Source organism: Dermacentor variabilis, chromosome 4, assembly GCF_050947875.1.
Source record: "Dermacentor variabilis isolate Ectoservices chromosome 4, ASM5094787v1, whole genome shotgun sequence".
NCBI classification, from domain to species: Eukaryota; Metazoa; Arthropoda; class Arachnida; order Ixodida; family Ixodidae; genus Dermacentor; species Dermacentor variabilis.
In genome coordinates this window covers 4,292,829-4,311,360 of record NC_134571.1, presented here as the reverse complement: position 1 = coordinate 4,311,360, position 18,532 = coordinate 4,292,829, and the positions used below count along the sequence as shown (strand labels likewise).

Below are 18,532 nucleotides of genomic sequence, written 5' to 3'. Positions count from 1 at the left end.
TCATCTCACTAAGGGCGATGATATCCCAAACAATGTCTGATAGTTCCTCAAAGAGTCGTGCTAAGCTAGCCTCACTCGACAAAGTTCGGCTTTTAAAGGTAGACAGGGTCAGTTTCCATTGGCGGCCTGTGCGGAGCCAGAGATTTTTAGCACCCTCTGCTGCGTCACAGGTCTGACCGCTGCCTTGGTCAGTTGGTCAGGTGGTCCGCAGCTGCTGGGGACTGAGGGCCATGGGTTAAATGTAGGAATTATTAGGCAGGTAGTGGCCAAATACTGCACCAGGGAGGCGAATTCATGTTTTTGTGAGGAAGAATACTTGTTGAAACTTAGTGGGCCTTCCTAATTTGGTTGTACCTGGATTAGTATTGCACCACTCGCTCTCGGTATCTTTTTCCGGTGTCAGGCGTCATTGCAAGCCTGCAGATGTGCTGCACTGGATGAGGCGATATTCAAACTCACCATCGTTAGATTAAAAAAAACGTATAGTAACATTCGGACTTTCGATTATGGCAACCTAGCAATCAACATACCTCAGTCAGATAATCCCGTAAGCTGTGAGGCTACCTTATCGCCGACAAGTACAGCCCAGAGGGCCCTACGTGCCTGAAAACTTTTGATTTATCCGCGATAGATGTGTACCTCAATATAGAGCGATTTCTAAACGGTTCTGACTTTGTAGTTCCGGAATCTGACTTTCACAGGCCGCCGTTAACTCGTCTTGGCAAACCATAGAGGTGTAACGACGACCTTTGACAGTTGCGAACACATCCTCGTGATCTACAGCAGTACCCACGGAAACCCCCGAAAACGGATATAAATGCAAATGTAGAAGGAGTAAATGAACGCAAACTACAACCTTTGTTTTGACTTGATGAAAATATGTATACGAACTTTGCAACTGTTTTCGTTACGTTATTATTTTTCTTATTGTTTGTGCAATACTGGAAACATTCCCATGGAGACTCCGGTGTTTCCATTCTCACCGGTGTTTACGTTTCCAAGCACCGGTGTTTCTATTCTCATGGAAACTCCGGTGTTGACACTCTCGTCAAAGTCTTCGGTACTGGTGAAATCATGCATTCGGTGCCTAGGTTTAGAAACAAATATATTTTAATCCCAGCCATGGTCGAATACAAAACATACCTCGCCGCACAAGATAACTCATATTGTATCCGAACCTCGGTTCTTGCCGCCTCCGCTTGAGACGAGATTCCGGAAGGCTGACATATGGCGCGCTCCTGTTAGAATCCCACTGAGCTACCACTGCGGCGAAGCTGGTCCTCTCTACAGGATGTGCGAATACCGCCGAGCGGGACTTCAGGGGTTTTCAGTAAACGCTCATTGCCCAAGAAACGGTAAACGCCCTTTTCAAATCCAGGAGTATTTGTCAAGGTGGAAAAGCCCGCCGACTTCACAGCAACATCAACCTCGGCCAACAAAGCCGCTGAGGTGTCGATGACCGAGCCCGCGTCCATCCTCAAGCTCCCCAAGCGACGCTCCCGAAGCGCACGTCGGGAACACTAATACCGGCGACCTGTGGAGGTCAGGCCGCTGCCGACGCAAGAACAGAGTCTGCAGCGCCGATTCTGAAATATAAGGACGGACGCGAGGGCAGTTGCGGAAAGAGTGAGCTTTTTGACATTTATGACCAGTGACCAGTGACCAGTGACATTTATGTGTGTTTATAGACGGCTGCGAAAATACTGATTTAGTAGACACAGGCGCAGACCGTTCCGTTATGAGTACAGTACTTGCCAGAAGACTAAAGAAAGTGCTGACTCCTTGGAGAGGACCGCAAATTCGAACCGCGGAAGACACCTTATCGACCCGGTGGACAGGCGCACTTCTAGAATCGGAATACGCGGCTTTACATACGTCGCTAGTTTCATTGTCCTGTCAGAATGCTCAAGGGATTTAATTATTGGAATGGACATTTTGCAGGCGGACGGCAAGGTAATCAACCTGCAGGAACCTTGTGTGTCGTTCTCAATGAAGCACGCCATCGCGCCGTTCTACTGCGAAGACCAATTTTATGCACTTCAGATTATAGACGACGACGTCATGATAGCCCCAATATCGCACATAGCTGTCGCCGTAAAAAGCAGAGTATTCAGCGACAATTTATTTATTTATTTATTTATTTATTTATTTATTTCAGATACTTTCCTGCCCCGAAGGCATTACAGAAAGGAGTGGTAAGTGAAAAAATATAGTACATAATTGTACAATAATAGGTATTACAAAACGGCAGAAAATACAACAGTCTTGAAGTTGTCAACGTCAGAAATGGCAGCGATGGGAGCAGGAAGGTCGTTCCAGTCGGCGCTGGTCTTAGGAATAAAAGAACCATGACACATTTTTGTTCTAAAAAAATGAACACCAACATTAAACATGTGATCGAAACGGGATGAAATGTATGAAGGGCGAGTAATAAGATGATCCTTTAATAGTGGGTTGGGGTGATACAGCCTGTGGGAAAGACACAGCCTAAGACAATTACGGGGCAATGAGAGGTCCTGTAAAGTAAGTGTGGTTTTTATGGAAGTAATGCTGGGCGTAACGGGAGTAGTTAGATAAGATGAAACATGCTCCGCGATCCTCGATGGATTCTAGTTTGTTTATTAGTATGATTTGATAGGGATGCCATACTGCGGATGCATATTCTAGCTTTGGTCGCACTAATGTTTTGTAGATGGTAAGCTTTATCGGCACAGACGCAGCAGAGAAATTTCGACGCAAGAACCCGGTTAGCGTTATTAGTCACGTGTTTGGTGTGCGTATGCCATGATAAGTTACGTGAAATATGGACACCTACGTATTTGTACGAGTTGACGGATTAGTATAGTGAAATAAGTAAACACGCGTGTTGTCAGAGTTAGTGCGGCCCGATACATGCATTGTTTTACATTTATTAACGTTTAGTCGCATGAGCCATTTGTCGCACCAGTTGGATATGCTTCTAAGATTTTCTTGAAGCTTATGAGAATCAGTGTGGTTAGTTACTATGAAGGAATGCACACAGTAATAAAGGGCTCTTACTCGAAAAAGGGATCTGTATGGCAAGGGGTCTTGTTCGGCTGCGTAACGGGTTTTCGAATGCCTTTGTGACTAATCTTGGAAATGAAGTCCAGCATGTTGCGAAGGGAACCGTCATTGCTCGCCTTAACGATTACGTACAGATTTAATGAGTGCAGCATTCCGGGCAAGTTGGTAATCCATTACTCAAGTATTATTGCGCAACAAAAAGACACGGACGTAAGAGAAAGACACACCAAGCGCAAACTTTCAACTTTCAGTTGAAAGTGTGCGCTTTGTGTGTCTTTTTCTTTTAAGTCCGTGTCTTTTCTTGCGCAATAATACTTGAGTAACGCACAGATTACGGATTTGAGCCCTTCCGATGCTGCACACTCAATTCTGACAGCGTAGACTCCATACTCGCATCCATCAACATCGATGCAGCGCCATCACCGAACCAGAAGCAGCAAATAGAGAACCTTGTACGAGAATTCGCCTCGTGTTTTTCAACGACATCAAAAGTTCAGAGAACATCCATCGTCAAACACCGTATCATTGTCGACGAAGCTGTGAGGCCTATTTTCAAGCATTCCTACCTAGTGTCACCGAAGGAGCGAAAGGGAGAGAGAGATCATCAGCAAATAAGTGGAAGAAATACAGACGACGTAATTTAATCATCGACCAGCTCGTTGGCTTTGCCTGTGGTGCTGGTAAAGAAAAAGGATCAGACCTTGCGCTTCTGCGTTGATTATCGAAATCTGAACGTCGTCACAAAGCAGGATGTCTATCCACTTCCGAGGATCGATGACACCTTTGATAGACTACGGCATAAGCGGAGAGTTCTCATACACTGTTTCTACAAGCTGGGTGATCGTTGACAATTTGCGTCTAAATCCACGTTGATTAGGATTAAACAGATTTTGGCCCTCAAGGTAATCAAATAAACTTGCCGTATTATATGTTCTTGTATTTTACAGCATGTGGACGCGATTGACATTGGTCTGTAGTTTTAAACACAATGTTTGCTTTCGGTTTTTGAACAGGTATACCTTTTCCTCTTAACCAGCATGAGGGCAATTTTCGCTTCTCCAGAGACAAGTTAAAAATAACGTTTAAATATTTAGACACCCATTCGGCTTAACCTAATAAAAACTCATTAGGGACACTATCGGGACCAACAGACTTTTTTGTGTCAATGTCTAGCTAGAGCGACAATATACGTTGCTCAGATATAGTGATATCTGGCATGCTCTACTGTTCATGGATATCTTCTGCGCAGAGGTCTGCGCTTTCAACTTTAGTAGGCGTAAAAACAGAGTGAGAAATCTCATGACATCTTGCAGCAATTTCTGCGTGATTGGCAATAACGTAGCCTCCGAAATCTAAGTACTGAATGCTGTCCTTCGTTGGAGCCATGTCCCATCAGAAACCTTGTGGTGAACATTCCTTAAAAGAAGGTATCGTCGCGGAAAAATATCCTTAATTGGCTGAAATGAACTTATGCTTAAGTAAGGATGATTCTTGTGAAATATCAGCTTCTTTTTTTGGGTTGTTTCTTTACACGCGTTTTAATTTGCGCTTTAACTGAATAATTTCCAGATTAACCCATGAGTTTCAATTTCTGACAAGTTTTGTTTGGCGTGGGGGTAGAAACTTTTCCACAATAATATGTTATTCTTTTAAATTCCGTCCACAAGGTTTCAACGTTATCCGATCCGTCGAAAGAGTAATTTTTTATGTAGTCTAAAATGCTGACGTCGTCAGCATTGTTGAGATTTCTAACGAGGATTTGTTTGCTTTTCTTATTTTTACATGGTAGGCTATTTTTTACACCTAGTAAAACAAGCTTGTAGTCAGAAAGTCCTTCTTGAATATGTATCTCGTATTCGTGTATTCCTTCATTTATGAACACCAAGTCTAGCAATGATTCTCTCGTGGGTCCACTTCTAGTTATCTAATGCACAACTTGCGTTAAGTTTTTATTGAACACGATGTCGAACAAGGTATCGTAGTTTGTAACGTCAGAAGAGCCACTTTCAAGGCTGTCCCGCTGTATGCCTGGCAGATTAAAGTCTCCCGCTGCGCTGGCAGGTACACTGCAGCGCAGGTAGTCTTAGTTCCATTTAAAGAATGTTAGAGGTGCATATGGGGGACTATATATTCCTCCAAGTACGCAGCAAATACTGTTGAGTTTAAGCTTCCACAAAATACTTTCGGTTTAAGGACACTCATTCGTACGACACCAATTCCTTCTTTGAATATGATTGCCACGCCGCCGCACGCGTGTTACGATCTTTGCGGATAAGCCCATAACCAGGGGGAGGGGGGACTATTTCGGAATCAGCAATTTCGGCGCGCAGCCAAGTCTCCGTGACAACGAAAACATGCGAATTATACTGCATAAGAAGATGCCGAAGCTCAAGTGTTTTGTTTGCTATACTTCGCGCATTTACATTGATTAGGATAAAAATTATCTTTAGCCAACGGAAACTGATCCTGTCAACCTTTAACAGCAGAACTCTGTCGAGTGAGGCTAGCTTAGCAGGACTCTTTGACGAACTGTCAGACATTGTTTGCTATATCATCGGCCTTAGTGAGATTAGAACTGGTGAGGCTTATATATTCCACAATAACGGCCATGTTCTCTGCTAAATAGGTCTCCCAGATAAGAAGCAATACGGGGTAGGATTCCTAATCCATAAGGACGTAGTGGGCAACATTGACGAATTCTACAGCATCAACGAGAGGGTAGCAGTAGTCGTAATGAAACTTATTATGTGGTATAGATTAAAGGTAGTACAAGCCTACATGCCAACGAAAAGTCACGATGATGATAAAGTATTTCAGTTTTATGAAAATGTTTAGTTAGCGATGAGAAAAGTGCCAACTCAATACAGTAAAATGTCAGTTGTACGAACGTCAGTTTATCGAATATTTCAGAATAACGAACTTTTTAAAAATCCCCGGCTGTTTTCTTATAGATTCTATGCAAAAATGTTTCACTTAAACGAATTTCGGAACAGTCAATATTTCAGTTTAACGAACTCGCTCAGAGGACCAAGGCTTATTTTTACGATCACAACCGATGCCCGCCCTCATCAAACCGCCGCTCCAGCGGCAATGTAACGCCGCTGGCGCTACAGCGCCCCTCAAGAGGCGAGGAAGACGAAGAAGAGATGAAGAAGAGGCGAAGAAGACGAAGAGACGAAGAAGAGGCAACTGCCGAGCCAGTTTCAAGCCCTATAACTCTAGCTGAGGTTGTATGGTGCATTGGAAAGCAGAGAATTTGTGTCTCAACAGCAAGCTGTGCCAGAAGAAGCGTACAAAAACATTGACTCTTTGGAAAGTTTTCTTACTTCCTGTGCTTTAAAAGTACAAGTGCAAAAGAAGATTACAGATTTTTTTTCTAAGTGAGAAAGGCAGCATTATAACTGTTATGAACCTTGTACTTGTTGATATGTGCAAATTCCATTTCACACATTTCTAGCACTCTGGATGCCTTGTGTTTTTCTCCATGAATTGCATTTCAAACTTTTGACTCTGTATGCCATGTCTTATGTTGGTCAAGTGAATATTCAGTTTAGTGAACTTTCAGTTAAGTGAACTATTTCCTTCAGTCCCTCGAAGTTCACTCAAGTGAGAATTCATTGTATACTGTAGTAATGGACGACTTCAATGGAAAAGTCGGGGAAAAGCAGGCTGGTGAACAAGCAATTGGCAACTACGGCGTCGATTCTAGGAACGCTAGAGGAGAGATGCTGGAAGAATTTGCAGAAAGGAATAAGCTTGGAATAATGAACACCTTTTTCAGGAAGCGTAGCAACAGAAAGTGGACCTGGAAAAGCCCTAATGGTGAAACAAGAAATGAAATTGACTTCATACTTTCTGCCGATCCCAGCATAGTGCAGGATGTAGAAGTGATAGGTGGGGTAAAGTGCAGTGATCATAGCTTAGTGAGGGCTAGGATTTGCCTCAATTTAAGAGAGAAAGAGCAAAATTGGTCAAGAGGAAACAGCTCAACCTAGAAACAATAAGGGTAAAAGCAGACAAATTCAGGCTGGTACTTGCAAACAAATATGCAGCCTTAGAACAGATATATGATGATGACATATAGGTAATGAATGAAGCCATAACTAGGCTGGCTTCAGAGGCAGCAATCGAGGTGGGAGGCAAGGCTCCAAGGGAACCAGTAGGCAAGCTTGTCCCAAGTACCAAAGGGCCTAATAAAGAAATGACGACGAACGAAAGTGTCCAACTCAAGAGATAAAATAGAATTCGTGTAACTGTCAAAACAGATCAAGGCGAAAATAAGTGATGTTCGAAACTATAACGCGAGAAAGACTGATGAAGCTGTAAAAATTGGACGCTGCCTGAAATCAGTGAGAAGGAAATTGGCATATGACAAACCAAGATGTATGCACAGGAATATAAGCAGAAGAATAGCATCAGCAATCTCGAAGGTTTAGTAAACGCAGTAGAAGAATTCTGCAGTGACCTGTACAGAGAAGTCAGGATACCTACATTAGAAACAGAAACGAAGAGGATACAGAAACTCCTCCTATAACTAGCGATGAGGTCAGAAGCACATTGCAAGACACGAAACAAGGAAGAGCGTCAGGAGAATATGAAATAACATTATATTTAATCAACGATGGGCGAGACACAATGCTTGGAAAACTGGCGGCTCTTTACACGAAGTGTCTATCGGCTGAAAGGGTCCCAGAAAACTGATAGAATGCAAACATGGTACTGATACACAAAAAGCGAGACGATAACTAATTGAAAAATTATAGGCCCCTTAGCTTACTCCCCGTATTATATAAAATACTAACCAAAATATTGTCCAATAGAATAAGGGCAACACTGGACTTTAGTCAACCAAGGAAACAGGCTGGCTTCAGGAAGGGATACTCTACAATGGATGACATCTATGTCATTAATCAGGTTATCGAGAAATCTGTAGAGTACAACAGATTACGAAAATGCATTTGATTGAGTAGAGATTCCAGCAGTCATAGAGGATTTAAGTAGTCAGGAAGTACAGAACGCTTACGTAAATACCTTGGAAAGTATCTGCAGAAATTCCAGACCTACCTTAATTCTACTCAAGAAAAGTAGGAAGAGACCTATAAAGAAAGGGGTCAGATAAGGAGACACAATCTCTCCAATACTATTCACTGCGTGCTTGGTAGAAGCATTCAAGCTATTAAACTTGGGATGCTTAGGAGTGAAGATCGACGACGAATATCTCAGGAACCTGCGGTTTGCCGGTGACATTGTTGTATTCAGGAACACTGCAGACGAGTTACAACAAATGAGTTAAGACCTTAACAGAGATAGTGTAAGTGTGGGGTTGAAGATTAAAACGGGGGGGGGGGTGCAGAAGACAAAAATAACCACGAATAGCCTGTTAAGGTAACAAGAGTTCAGGATCGCCAGTCAGCCTCTAGAGTCCGTGAAGGAGCACGTTCACCTAGGTTAACTAATCACAGGGAACTCTGATCATGAGAAGAAAATTCACAGAAGAAGAAAACTGAGTTGGATCGTATAAGGCTGACATTGTCAGCTGCTGACTAGACGCTTACTATTATAACTGAAAAGGAATTTGTACAATCAGTGCATTTTACCAGTGCTGACATATGGGGCAGAGACTTGGAGCTTGACAAACAGGCTTGGGACCATTTTAAGGACCGGGCAAAGAGCGATGGAACGAAGAATGTTACGCATAACGTTAAGAGACAGAAAGAGAACGGTTTAGATCAGAGAGCAAACGGGTGGAGCCGTTATTATGATGGACATTAAGAGAACAAATATGGATCTGGGAAGGTCATCTAATGCGCAGGTTAGATAACGGTTAGACCATTAGGGTTAGAGAATGAGTACCAAGAGAAAGGAAACGGTGTTGAAGACGGCAGAAGACGAGGTGGAGTGACGAAATTAGGAAATTCGCGGATGCTGGTTGGAATCGGTTGGCGCAGGGCAAGAGTAATTGGAGAACGCAGGGAGAGGCCTTCCTCCTGCAGTGGACATAAAGTAAGCTTATGAAGATGATGATCTTTATCCGCTTCGCAATGTCAAACAGACTCCTCTTCACTTACATGCTGCCGGTCAAGTTTCACTCTGCGCCCACTTTCATTATCCCATCCAAACGCCTCATTATCAATGAAAGCCCTGTCGTGCACGAGCCGTACCTTTACCCCTCTTTCCCTTTCCATTTCTTGCTCGCCCATAGGTCCCTGGGTTTTTGTAACGTTGCTTGTGAGTAATCATTCGATAAAGAAATTTTCGTTCCCTACAGCTTCTTGCAATTCCTAAGTACGGCCATCTTTCCATTATAGTCAAAAAATCTTATTACAACTGCTCGTGTTTTGTTCCTGTTTTTCTTGCCGAGTCTGTGGATTCTTTCTACAGAGGCACCCTTCACATCTAGTCGCTGTGTCGGCGTTGTCGGTCCTCCAAATGAGTAATTCCTTGTTGCTACTAAATCGTTAATTTCATCTCGTGCGCCATTTTTTGACGTTCCTTTCTACTTTCCTGCACGTTCCTTAGGGCAGCTCCTTGATTTCTAACTTGAGAGTACCTAGTTCGTCAGGAAACGCGGATTGGTGTGCTATAATTTCGCTCGCATCTTTTATAAGCTCTTTTTAGCCTCTGAATAATTGTTTAAGCATTTGTGGTGTATCTTCTCTTCTTTGTGCCGTAACCTATTATTTCGACTCCTTATGATATAGCCGGACTATGTGGGAATAAGTTCTCTTGACAGGCGACAACTTTCACCGCCTCGTGGCGCCGCGAAGGCTCAACTTTCTGAATGCGCGCAATGCCACCAGACGTCCAACGACGCACTCGCGGCACTGACCATGGCATGCCTGGTAGCCTCCGGGGTTCCGTTTACGCTGGGCAGCAGCGCAGCGCTCGCGTGTTTGCTATCGGTGTCATTGCCTCGCCTTTCGAGCGCAACTAATGAAAGAATGGACAATTATGAACCGGTATTTGCGAGTGTGCAGCGAAGCTGCCACTGCTACCTACAGTACACGTTTCCCTTTCGTGGTATGACCAATTACTTCAGACAAGGGATGAACCAATTTATGAACTCTATCCTGGCTGCCTACACGAAATACATATTCATATTGAGGTCCCACTGAACAGAGTATATATGAATTGATCTCGTCTGAGGTGATTCTGCTTCCAAACGTGCCTGTCGAATTGGTTTCTTTGAATGCAACCCATTCCCCTGCGATTTACACAGACAAACGGCATCAAGTTGTTGGAGTCACCGAATACCCACCGAAAAAAAAAAAACAAACGGCTGGTCCCGGAAGGGAACAAGATGTTCAGATTAGGCGCCTATATAGTAAGCAAAGTACAGCATTGGGAGAGTGTATGAGTTGGACTAGTCGCGCTGATAATAACCATGGGAGAGAAACTCACCGGCCATGCCGGTTTTGAGGAAGAAGCTCCCCGAGTGGCGTCCCTTGAGGAAGCGGTAGTGGGGCAGCACGTGGTGCTCCTCTTCGTCCGACTCGTCCTTGCTCGTCTCAGCCCATGGGTACTGCTCGTTGATGACACACTCGGTAGTAAACGAGAAACGGTCGGCCAGGTCCTCGTACTCCTTCAGTTTTTTCTTGATACGCGCTAGGATATGGAGCTTGTAGCGCGTCAGGTCCACGTGCAGCACAACCAGCCAAGCAATGCCTACAAGGCACATCACGATGCCGTACACCTGAATGGAAAGTACAAAAAGTCATCAACCAACAACAGGCCGATTCTCGAGCCGTTTACTTTATTTAATTTATATGAACTTCAATTTATTTTTCGGGACAGCTATATAGGCTGATCAATGCGTTTGAATATGACCTCGTGGCCCCTTGAATAACAATGTTCCCCCTCAGTAGCAGTAAAGGCAGAAAGCAAGTAAAAAAGTAGTCTATGTCGAACTCAAGACATGTCATTAAGTGTCAAGACAAAATGGAGCATGTATGAAAGCGTCATGACACGAAAGCTCGAGAAAGGTGGTAATCATAAATGCGCTTTGTAGCGAACAGATCGTGTAACTGAATGCTGATTGCGTTCCCAATATACTTCATGCCTCCGTCCATCGATGGCTTTGTGTGAGGCTATTCTAGTTGACTATATGTCAGGGCGAAATACTTAGCGAGTGGCAGCCGTGCAAAATGTTTATATACTGGTCAATGGTGGCTCACTACAGTGCACTTATCAACGTATGCCACGTTCCGAGCTGTAACGTCAAGTATCTAGTTCCATCCCGAGTGATAAATGTAGCTGCAACACAAGCTCCTTATGCAGCAAGGCGTGAGACCTCGCTAGTTGGTAATCGATGACAATGTGCTCAGCGACACTGCGGACAAAGGACGGAAAAGAACGTTTGAGACAAGCCTTGATTTCCAACTGAACTTTAGTACCGTAAAACACATACATTGGTCGAGCACGCGTGATCACAGCCTAGAAGTGCCGATGCATGATGCCGAAACTCAGTGATGTCTCAATGCATTGAGATGCAACAGCGCAAATTAATACGGCACACCACCTACTGCGCATTCCGCATATACAGAAAAAGTTTCTTTTGGAACAATGCAACCCATGGCTTACTGACGTAATTTTCTTCAGGAATAGCCGTGGCTTCAATGATCGTCCTGATGTTATCACTTGCCTGAAACAATATAGAGCAAGAACGCTAATTATAATCTAAAGCAAGAAATACCCACTCTCACCTTTCTGCACTTCGATACTATGTTCCCGTAATCTCGCATTCCGCTAGACTGCCCTATGCGTACCTCAATCCACAGGGGACGAAAATCTCGCATACCACTACCAATGAGTAGTCATTGTGTTTACGATAATAAGGTTCATTTGAAAGCTAGCGGTTCACTCCGTTGTTCCTTCCCGCCTTTTGTCCGTAGTTGGGCTGTGCACATTATTTTTGCACACATAGGCAAGCTCCTTACTGAGCTTCTCACACAGGCTTCTGCTGCATGCAGGCTCGTTACCTCCTTTTGTGCCACAGAGTAAGCTGGAAACCTAATATAAAAGTGCGGATTTGCACACGAAAGTACTTTTATTCGCCACATGTACAGGGTGTTCCAGATAAGTCGGGCCGTACTTTAAAGAAATCTAGGGGTGAGCTGCAAAAAATGCAACCAACTTAGTACCGTTCGCTGTCCTCTTGAGCGGCTCAAAAGTATTGTTTACTAGGAGCTTACGTAGTTATTTACCAAGAAATAATTAGTCAAATTCGAAAGTAATAATTTAACCCAAAATCTGCACTCTTGATGTTGTACAGTCTATTGAGAAATTTCAAAATTATTTTTTTCCGTGTTGACAGCTATAGTGGTTTCAAATGTTCCGGGCTGTAAAAGAGCGCACGACTTTTAGAAAAAGTACCGCATCAATACGCATGGCAACATTAGCGCTCTCAAACGTGCAATGGAATAATGATAGATCCTGCAGGCCGACCGAAGGCACAGACAACTAGGACCGATAGTACACAGCGGTTTTGGCGTCCGCTTTTGTCGAGCTATATTGTCCGTGGAAGTGATGGACATGCGACCGCACGACAATTCTTGGAGATTTTCTAGTGTTTTTGCTGTTGACAGGCAGCGTGAAGGGCGAAGAGCTTTCGGCTGCTGTTGGCAATGTATCGTCGAGGACGGGTCTGGCCATTGCCTAACATTTTTACTTGCGGCCTATTCATGCCTTCGGTCTCCGTGCGCGTCGATCCTTTCTTGGTGGAATGTCTCAGGGCATTAGAGAGTTCAGCATGTTTACGGGCCAGCGGGCGAGTAGAGACGCCTTTGCGCATGTGCGGTACGCTTGGGTGGCAAGCGCGTTTACGGAGGGGGGCGTTCGCTCGCTGGTATCCTGTGCCCAGCGCTGCATGTACAGCGGACCAGCGTCTTCACGAAACAAACATGGCGACCACCCGCACGAACAGCGGTGTGTCGCCGGTGTCGTCTTCAAACGCAGCGCCGACTCGTGTGCAGGAGAAAAAGCCTCGGACGTATTTCACCACTGAAGAGGACCTCTGTATCCTGCGAGAGGTTTCAGAAACAAGGCCGCTTGACGAAAAAGTCAAGTGGATGACCGCGATCGAGAACCTGAAGCGTTCGCACTGATCTCTTCACAGTAACTCCAACCTTGTTCGACAGGTGGCACAGCAAAGCGTTCGCCCTAAAGCTCCTTAAACTTTGTAAAGTAGCCCCACGCATTGAAGACTGCCGCCTCCTCCTCGCGCGCTCCGACCAAGGCCGACGCGGCATCGCTATTGGCTTAATGGCATCACGTGGGCCCTCGCGCCGGTTTTGTTTGTTTACAGGCGCGCTTCAGTGCCATTTTCGCTTCAGGAACGTCCATGGAGTGGCGAGGAGCGCATGATGGTGCCGTTGCTGTTCCGTGTTGTTTTGGTTTGCGAACGCCTTGAACTAAGTAAGTGCGACGACGTTTCCGGGCGTTTTCTGTCACCATAACTTGCTGCGCCTTCGTATTCTAATATAGTTTTAGCAAAAACACGAAGCTGTTCTCGATACTGTCCGGTAAGCGCTACGGGTTAAGAACAAAGACATGGATTCATCCAGTTGGGAGGAAGAGCTTCAGACCAACATTATTCACACGACTATACGAGGTAGGTGCGAGTCTCTCATAGTATAGTATGTGCAAGTATAGTATGGGTATGTGTATAGTATACTACGTGGAACATCCTTTTTCCCGCAGGCGGCTTTCTTTATGACTAATAAAGATCGGGTCCTTAGTCAACCCCCTTTTTTCTTGTTTATTACATAACGACGGTCTCTAATCCGGCAACATTGATGCCTTCAGGTAGCATGTGTGGGTTTATTGACCGGTTGCCTTCACCCAATAAGATCACGTTCTCGTGACGCCAGCGGAAGAAAGGATATTCCACATCCGCCGCCAAGGTCTGCGAGTGGTGGCACTGGCTAACAGTCCCAGCGGTCTACTAGCAAACATAAATACCAAAGAAAGTGGATGGGGAAACAGCGCCCTGGTAGCTGAATTGGTAGAGCATAGCACGCGAAATCCGAAGGTTGTGGGATCGTTCCCCATCGGCGGCAAGTTATTTTTTCATCCACTTTCATTTCCATTAATTTATCGTTTCTTTATTTAGTTTATTACACACAAGTAATTTCCCCTGTGTTGCACTTGGTGTCAGTGTTTGTTGCCTTCTTATGATATGACTTTAAAGTGAGTGTAGGTTAAGATGCGGCGGTGGAGCACTCGCAAAGAAAATGTGCGGTCGCCCTCTCGTTCACTGGCTGGTTTAGTCACCGTTCGCTGGTTCGTTCAGTCGTTTGCTTACTCGCTCCTTCAACTATTAGCTCGTTCGACTACTATGTCTCTGGGACACACGTAATGAGACAACAAATGGTGCCTCAATGCGAACGACTGCATCATTTCACTTACCGCAATTTCGGTCGCGTCATAGCGCGGCAGTTCTTTGCGCGCTCATCACTTCACTAAAGCCATACCTCGCAAATGTTATTTCGGAGCGAGCGCAACCGTCCGCAATGCATGCACCTTAGTGCAACTCGGTTCGCGACAAGTACGTCACTTCGTGAACGGACGAGCTACCGCACGATGAATTGTTATTCGTGATGAGTCACTAACCTGAAAAAAACAATGCACTTGTTTGAGCCTGAACGAAGCTTCGTTCCCGCTTCGCGAACGAATAATAAAAAAACAGATTTAATTTTGTATATACGCAGAATCCTGCCTCGATGATCGGCCGCGCCTATTACTGTCAACGTTGAGGCACGAGAAACATAATAGCACCATGGCCCACCTCTGAGCCTTTGCGTGTGCTCAGAAGATTGGCAAACACGCACGTTGGTGGCACTGCAGCTTGTAATACTCTCTCGAACCTTCAGAGCAGCGATCGTTCGTGCCCTCTGTCCGCCTTTGTACGTCATGGTTGATCTGCGCCGCGAATTCACATGGTAAGGACGGCGCGGATTATTTAGGCAACTGAGGGCTTGCTCGAGGTCAGGATGGTAGCATTCGATCGTACCTGTGTTATTTGCAGCCATTCACAACAAAATCTTGCGACACGCACTTGACAAATTTTGCGCACCTATTCGTAGCGCACGCGATACACTCCGACTCGTCATGGCACAGCATTACCGCTCGTTCGCATATTTTTTTTCAAAATAGTTAACAATAAAAAAAAAAAGCGGCCGTCACTGAGTTTCCATAACCGATCGTTCAGAAAATATATGCTGTACACGAAGTTACTGGGAAGAAGAAAGCCAACGCGAAAGCTTAGAACGCATCGCTCTGCCATGCGCGCATTCACTCGGCCAAAGGTCGTCTGCTACGCTCGAGCAGTGTAGGCGGCACCACGGCCGAGGAGGGAGCGTGAAAGAGAGGAAAAACGAAGTGAAGGCAGAGGAGGAGAGCGTTGTTACTTTACGAAGCTTAAAGGATTTATTCGGCCCCCCAAACCCCTCATGCCCGTAAATGAGCTAAAAGTAACACGATCTCCCATGCCGGCGCTTCTTCTCGCCGCTCCTCCCGGGCGCACTGCCGGGTACAGCTAGCTGAGGCTCCCAACGTTCGCCCCCTTTGGTGCGAAGTGCACTGCGCGCCTGAAGGAATTGGTTGTTGCGTTTATGACAGGAGAGGTTCATAAAGGAGTTACTGCAATAACTACAGGTATCCACGTTGCACTGCTTTATCGAAGCCCCTTCCACTGCGACCACTTACACTGCGGTGTCAACGGTGTAGGTGGTGTGCTCAAGCGAACTAACGGATAATGTTTTCTCGAACAGGGCCTTTTTATCAGTCTCACTTGAACTTCAACACAAACTAGAGATTTTGGAGCAACACACGTTTTGTATGTAGATATTTCATCATCATCAGCCTGCCTACGCCCATTGCAGGGCAAAGGCCTCTTCCATAGTGCTCCAATAACCCCGGTCATGTGCTAATTGTGGCCATGCTGTCCCAGCAAACTCCTTAATCGCATATGCCCACCTAACCTTCTGCCGCCCCCTGCTACGCTTCCCTTCCCTTGGAATCCAGTCTGTAACCCTTAATTACCATCGGTTATCTTCCGTCCTCATTACTTGCCCTGCCCATGCCCATTTCTTTTTCTTGATTTCAACTAAGATGTCATTTACTCACGTTTGTTCCCTCACACAATCTGCCCATGCCTTATCACTTAACGTTACACCCATCATTCTTCTTTCGATAGCTCGTTGCGTCGTCCTCAATTTAGGTAGAACCCTTTTCGTAAGCCTCCAGGTTTCTGCCCCGTCCGTGAGTACTGGTAAGACACAGCTGTTATACGTTTTTCCCTTGAGGGATAATGGCAGCCCGCTGTTCATGATGTGAGAATGCCTGCCAAATGCACCCCAGCCCATTCTTATTCTTCTGATTATTTCAGTCTCATGATCTTCATCCGCGGTTACTAATTGCCCTAAGTAGATGTATTCCCTTACTACTTCCAGTGCCTCGCTACCTATCATAAACTGCTGTTCTCATCTGAGACTGTTAAACATTAGTTTTCTGCAGAATAATTTTTAAACCCACCCTCGTGCTTTGCCTCTGCAGGTCAGTGAGCAAGCATTTCAATTGGGCCAATGACTTACTAAGCTAGGCAATATCATCAGCGAATCGCAAGTTACTAAGGTATTCTCCATTAACTCTTATCCCCATTTCCTCCCAATCCAGGTCTCTGAATACCTCCTGTATACACGATGTGAATAGCATTGGAGAGATCGTATCTCCCTGCCTGCTGCCCTTCTTTATTGGGACTCTGTTGCTTTCTTTATAAAGGACTACGGTGGCTTTGGAGCCGGTATAGATATCTTTCAGTATTTTTACATATGGCTCGTCTACACCCTGATTCCGTCTACACCCTGAACGGAAAAATATGCGAATAATGAACACCTTCTTCCGCAAGTGGGATCGCGGAAAGTGGACGTGGAGGAGCCCGAACGGCGAGACTAGAAATGAAATAGACTTCATACTCTGCGCTAACCTTGGCATCATAAAAGATCTGGACGTGCTCGGCAAGGTGCGCTGCAGTAACCATAGGACGGTAAGGTCTGGAATTAGCATAGACTTGAGGAGGGAACGGAAGAATCTGGTACATAAGGAGGCGATCAATAAGTTAGCGGTAGGAGGGAAAATAGAGGAATTCCGGATGAAGCTACAGAACAGGTGTTCGGCTTTAACTCAGCAAGAGCACCTTAGTGTTGAAGAAATGAACGACAATCTTATGGGCATCATTAAGGAGTGTGCAATCGAAGTCGGTGGTAACTTCGTTAGACAGGATGCCAGTAAGCTATCGCAGAAGATGAAAAATCTGATTAAGAAACGTCAAGGTATGAAAGCCTCTAACGCTACAGCTAGAATAGAATTCGCAGAACTCTCGAAGTTAATCAGCAAGGGTAAGGTAGCTGACATAAGGAAGTATATTATCGATAGAATTGAACGTGCTCTCAGGAACGGAGGAAGCCTAAAAGCAGTGAAGAACAAACTCGGAATAGGCAAGAATCAGATGTATGCGTTAAGAGACAAAGCAGGCAATATCATTACTAATATGGATCAGATGGTTCAAGTGGCTGAGGAGGTCTATAGAGTTTTATACAGTACCAGTGGCACCCACGACGCTGATGGAAGAGAGAATAATCTAGAGAGATTTTACATCCCTCAAGTAACGCCGGAAAAAGTAAAGAAAACCTTGGGAGTTATGCAAAGGGGGAAGACAGCTGGGGAGGATCAGGTAACAGCAGATTTGTTGAAGGACGGTGGCCAGATTGTTCTAGAAAAACTGGCCACCCTGTATACGCAATGCCTCATGACCGCGAGCGTACCGGAATCTTGGAAGGACGCCAACATAATCTTAATCCATAAGAAAGGGGACGCTAAAGACCTGAAAAATTATAGACCGATCAGTTGACTGTCCGTTGCCTACAAAGTATTGACTAAGGTAATCGCAAATAGAATCAGGAACACCTTAGACTTCTGTCAACCAAAGGACCAGGCAGGATTTCGTAAAGGCTACTCAACAATAGACCATATTCATACTATCAATCAGGTGATAAGAGTAATATGCGGCATACATACAACCCCTATATATAGCATTCATTGATTACAAGAAAGCGTCTGATTCAGTCGGAACCTGAGCAGTCGTGCAGGCTTTACGGAATCAGGGTGTATATTTACCTTTCACTTTCTTTATAACACATAAGAATCCGTTATAAGAATACAGAAAAATACATAAGAATACATTATAAGAACCGATGCTGGGGTAGTACTTCCATAATCTGTCAAAGGCGCGTTAGCTCGTACTGCAAAAAGGCTTGGTAATGCATCGGGCCTTAATTTCTTGTTGCCGTAATTCCGAAGGATTTGGCTTTCAAATTGGTCTTCGGTGAAGTGATCCTAAGATGAATAAGCTAAGATTTGGTGTGGCACAACATTTTGTGAAATGATACAAGGCACGGAAACGGGGGGGGGGGGGAATATACGCCCTGAC

The 18,532-nt window shown here is 45.0% G+C and overlaps 1 protein-coding gene across 2 annotated transcripts in view; it reads right to left on the bottom strand.

Moving 5' to 3' along the window:
- The window catches only part of LOC142578588 (proton channel OtopLc-like), a 163,334-nt gene that overhangs the window by 22,100 nt on the left and 122,702 nt on the right, over window positions 1–18,532 (bottom strand). For both annotated transcript variants that reach the window (XM_075687978.1, XM_075687979.1), the window contains one exon: window positions 10,447–10,738. In XM_075687978.1, the coding sequence (XP_075544093.1) occupies window positions 10,447–10,738 (292 nt within the window). The remainder of the gene's footprint in view (window positions 1–10,446; window positions 10,739–18,532) is intronic.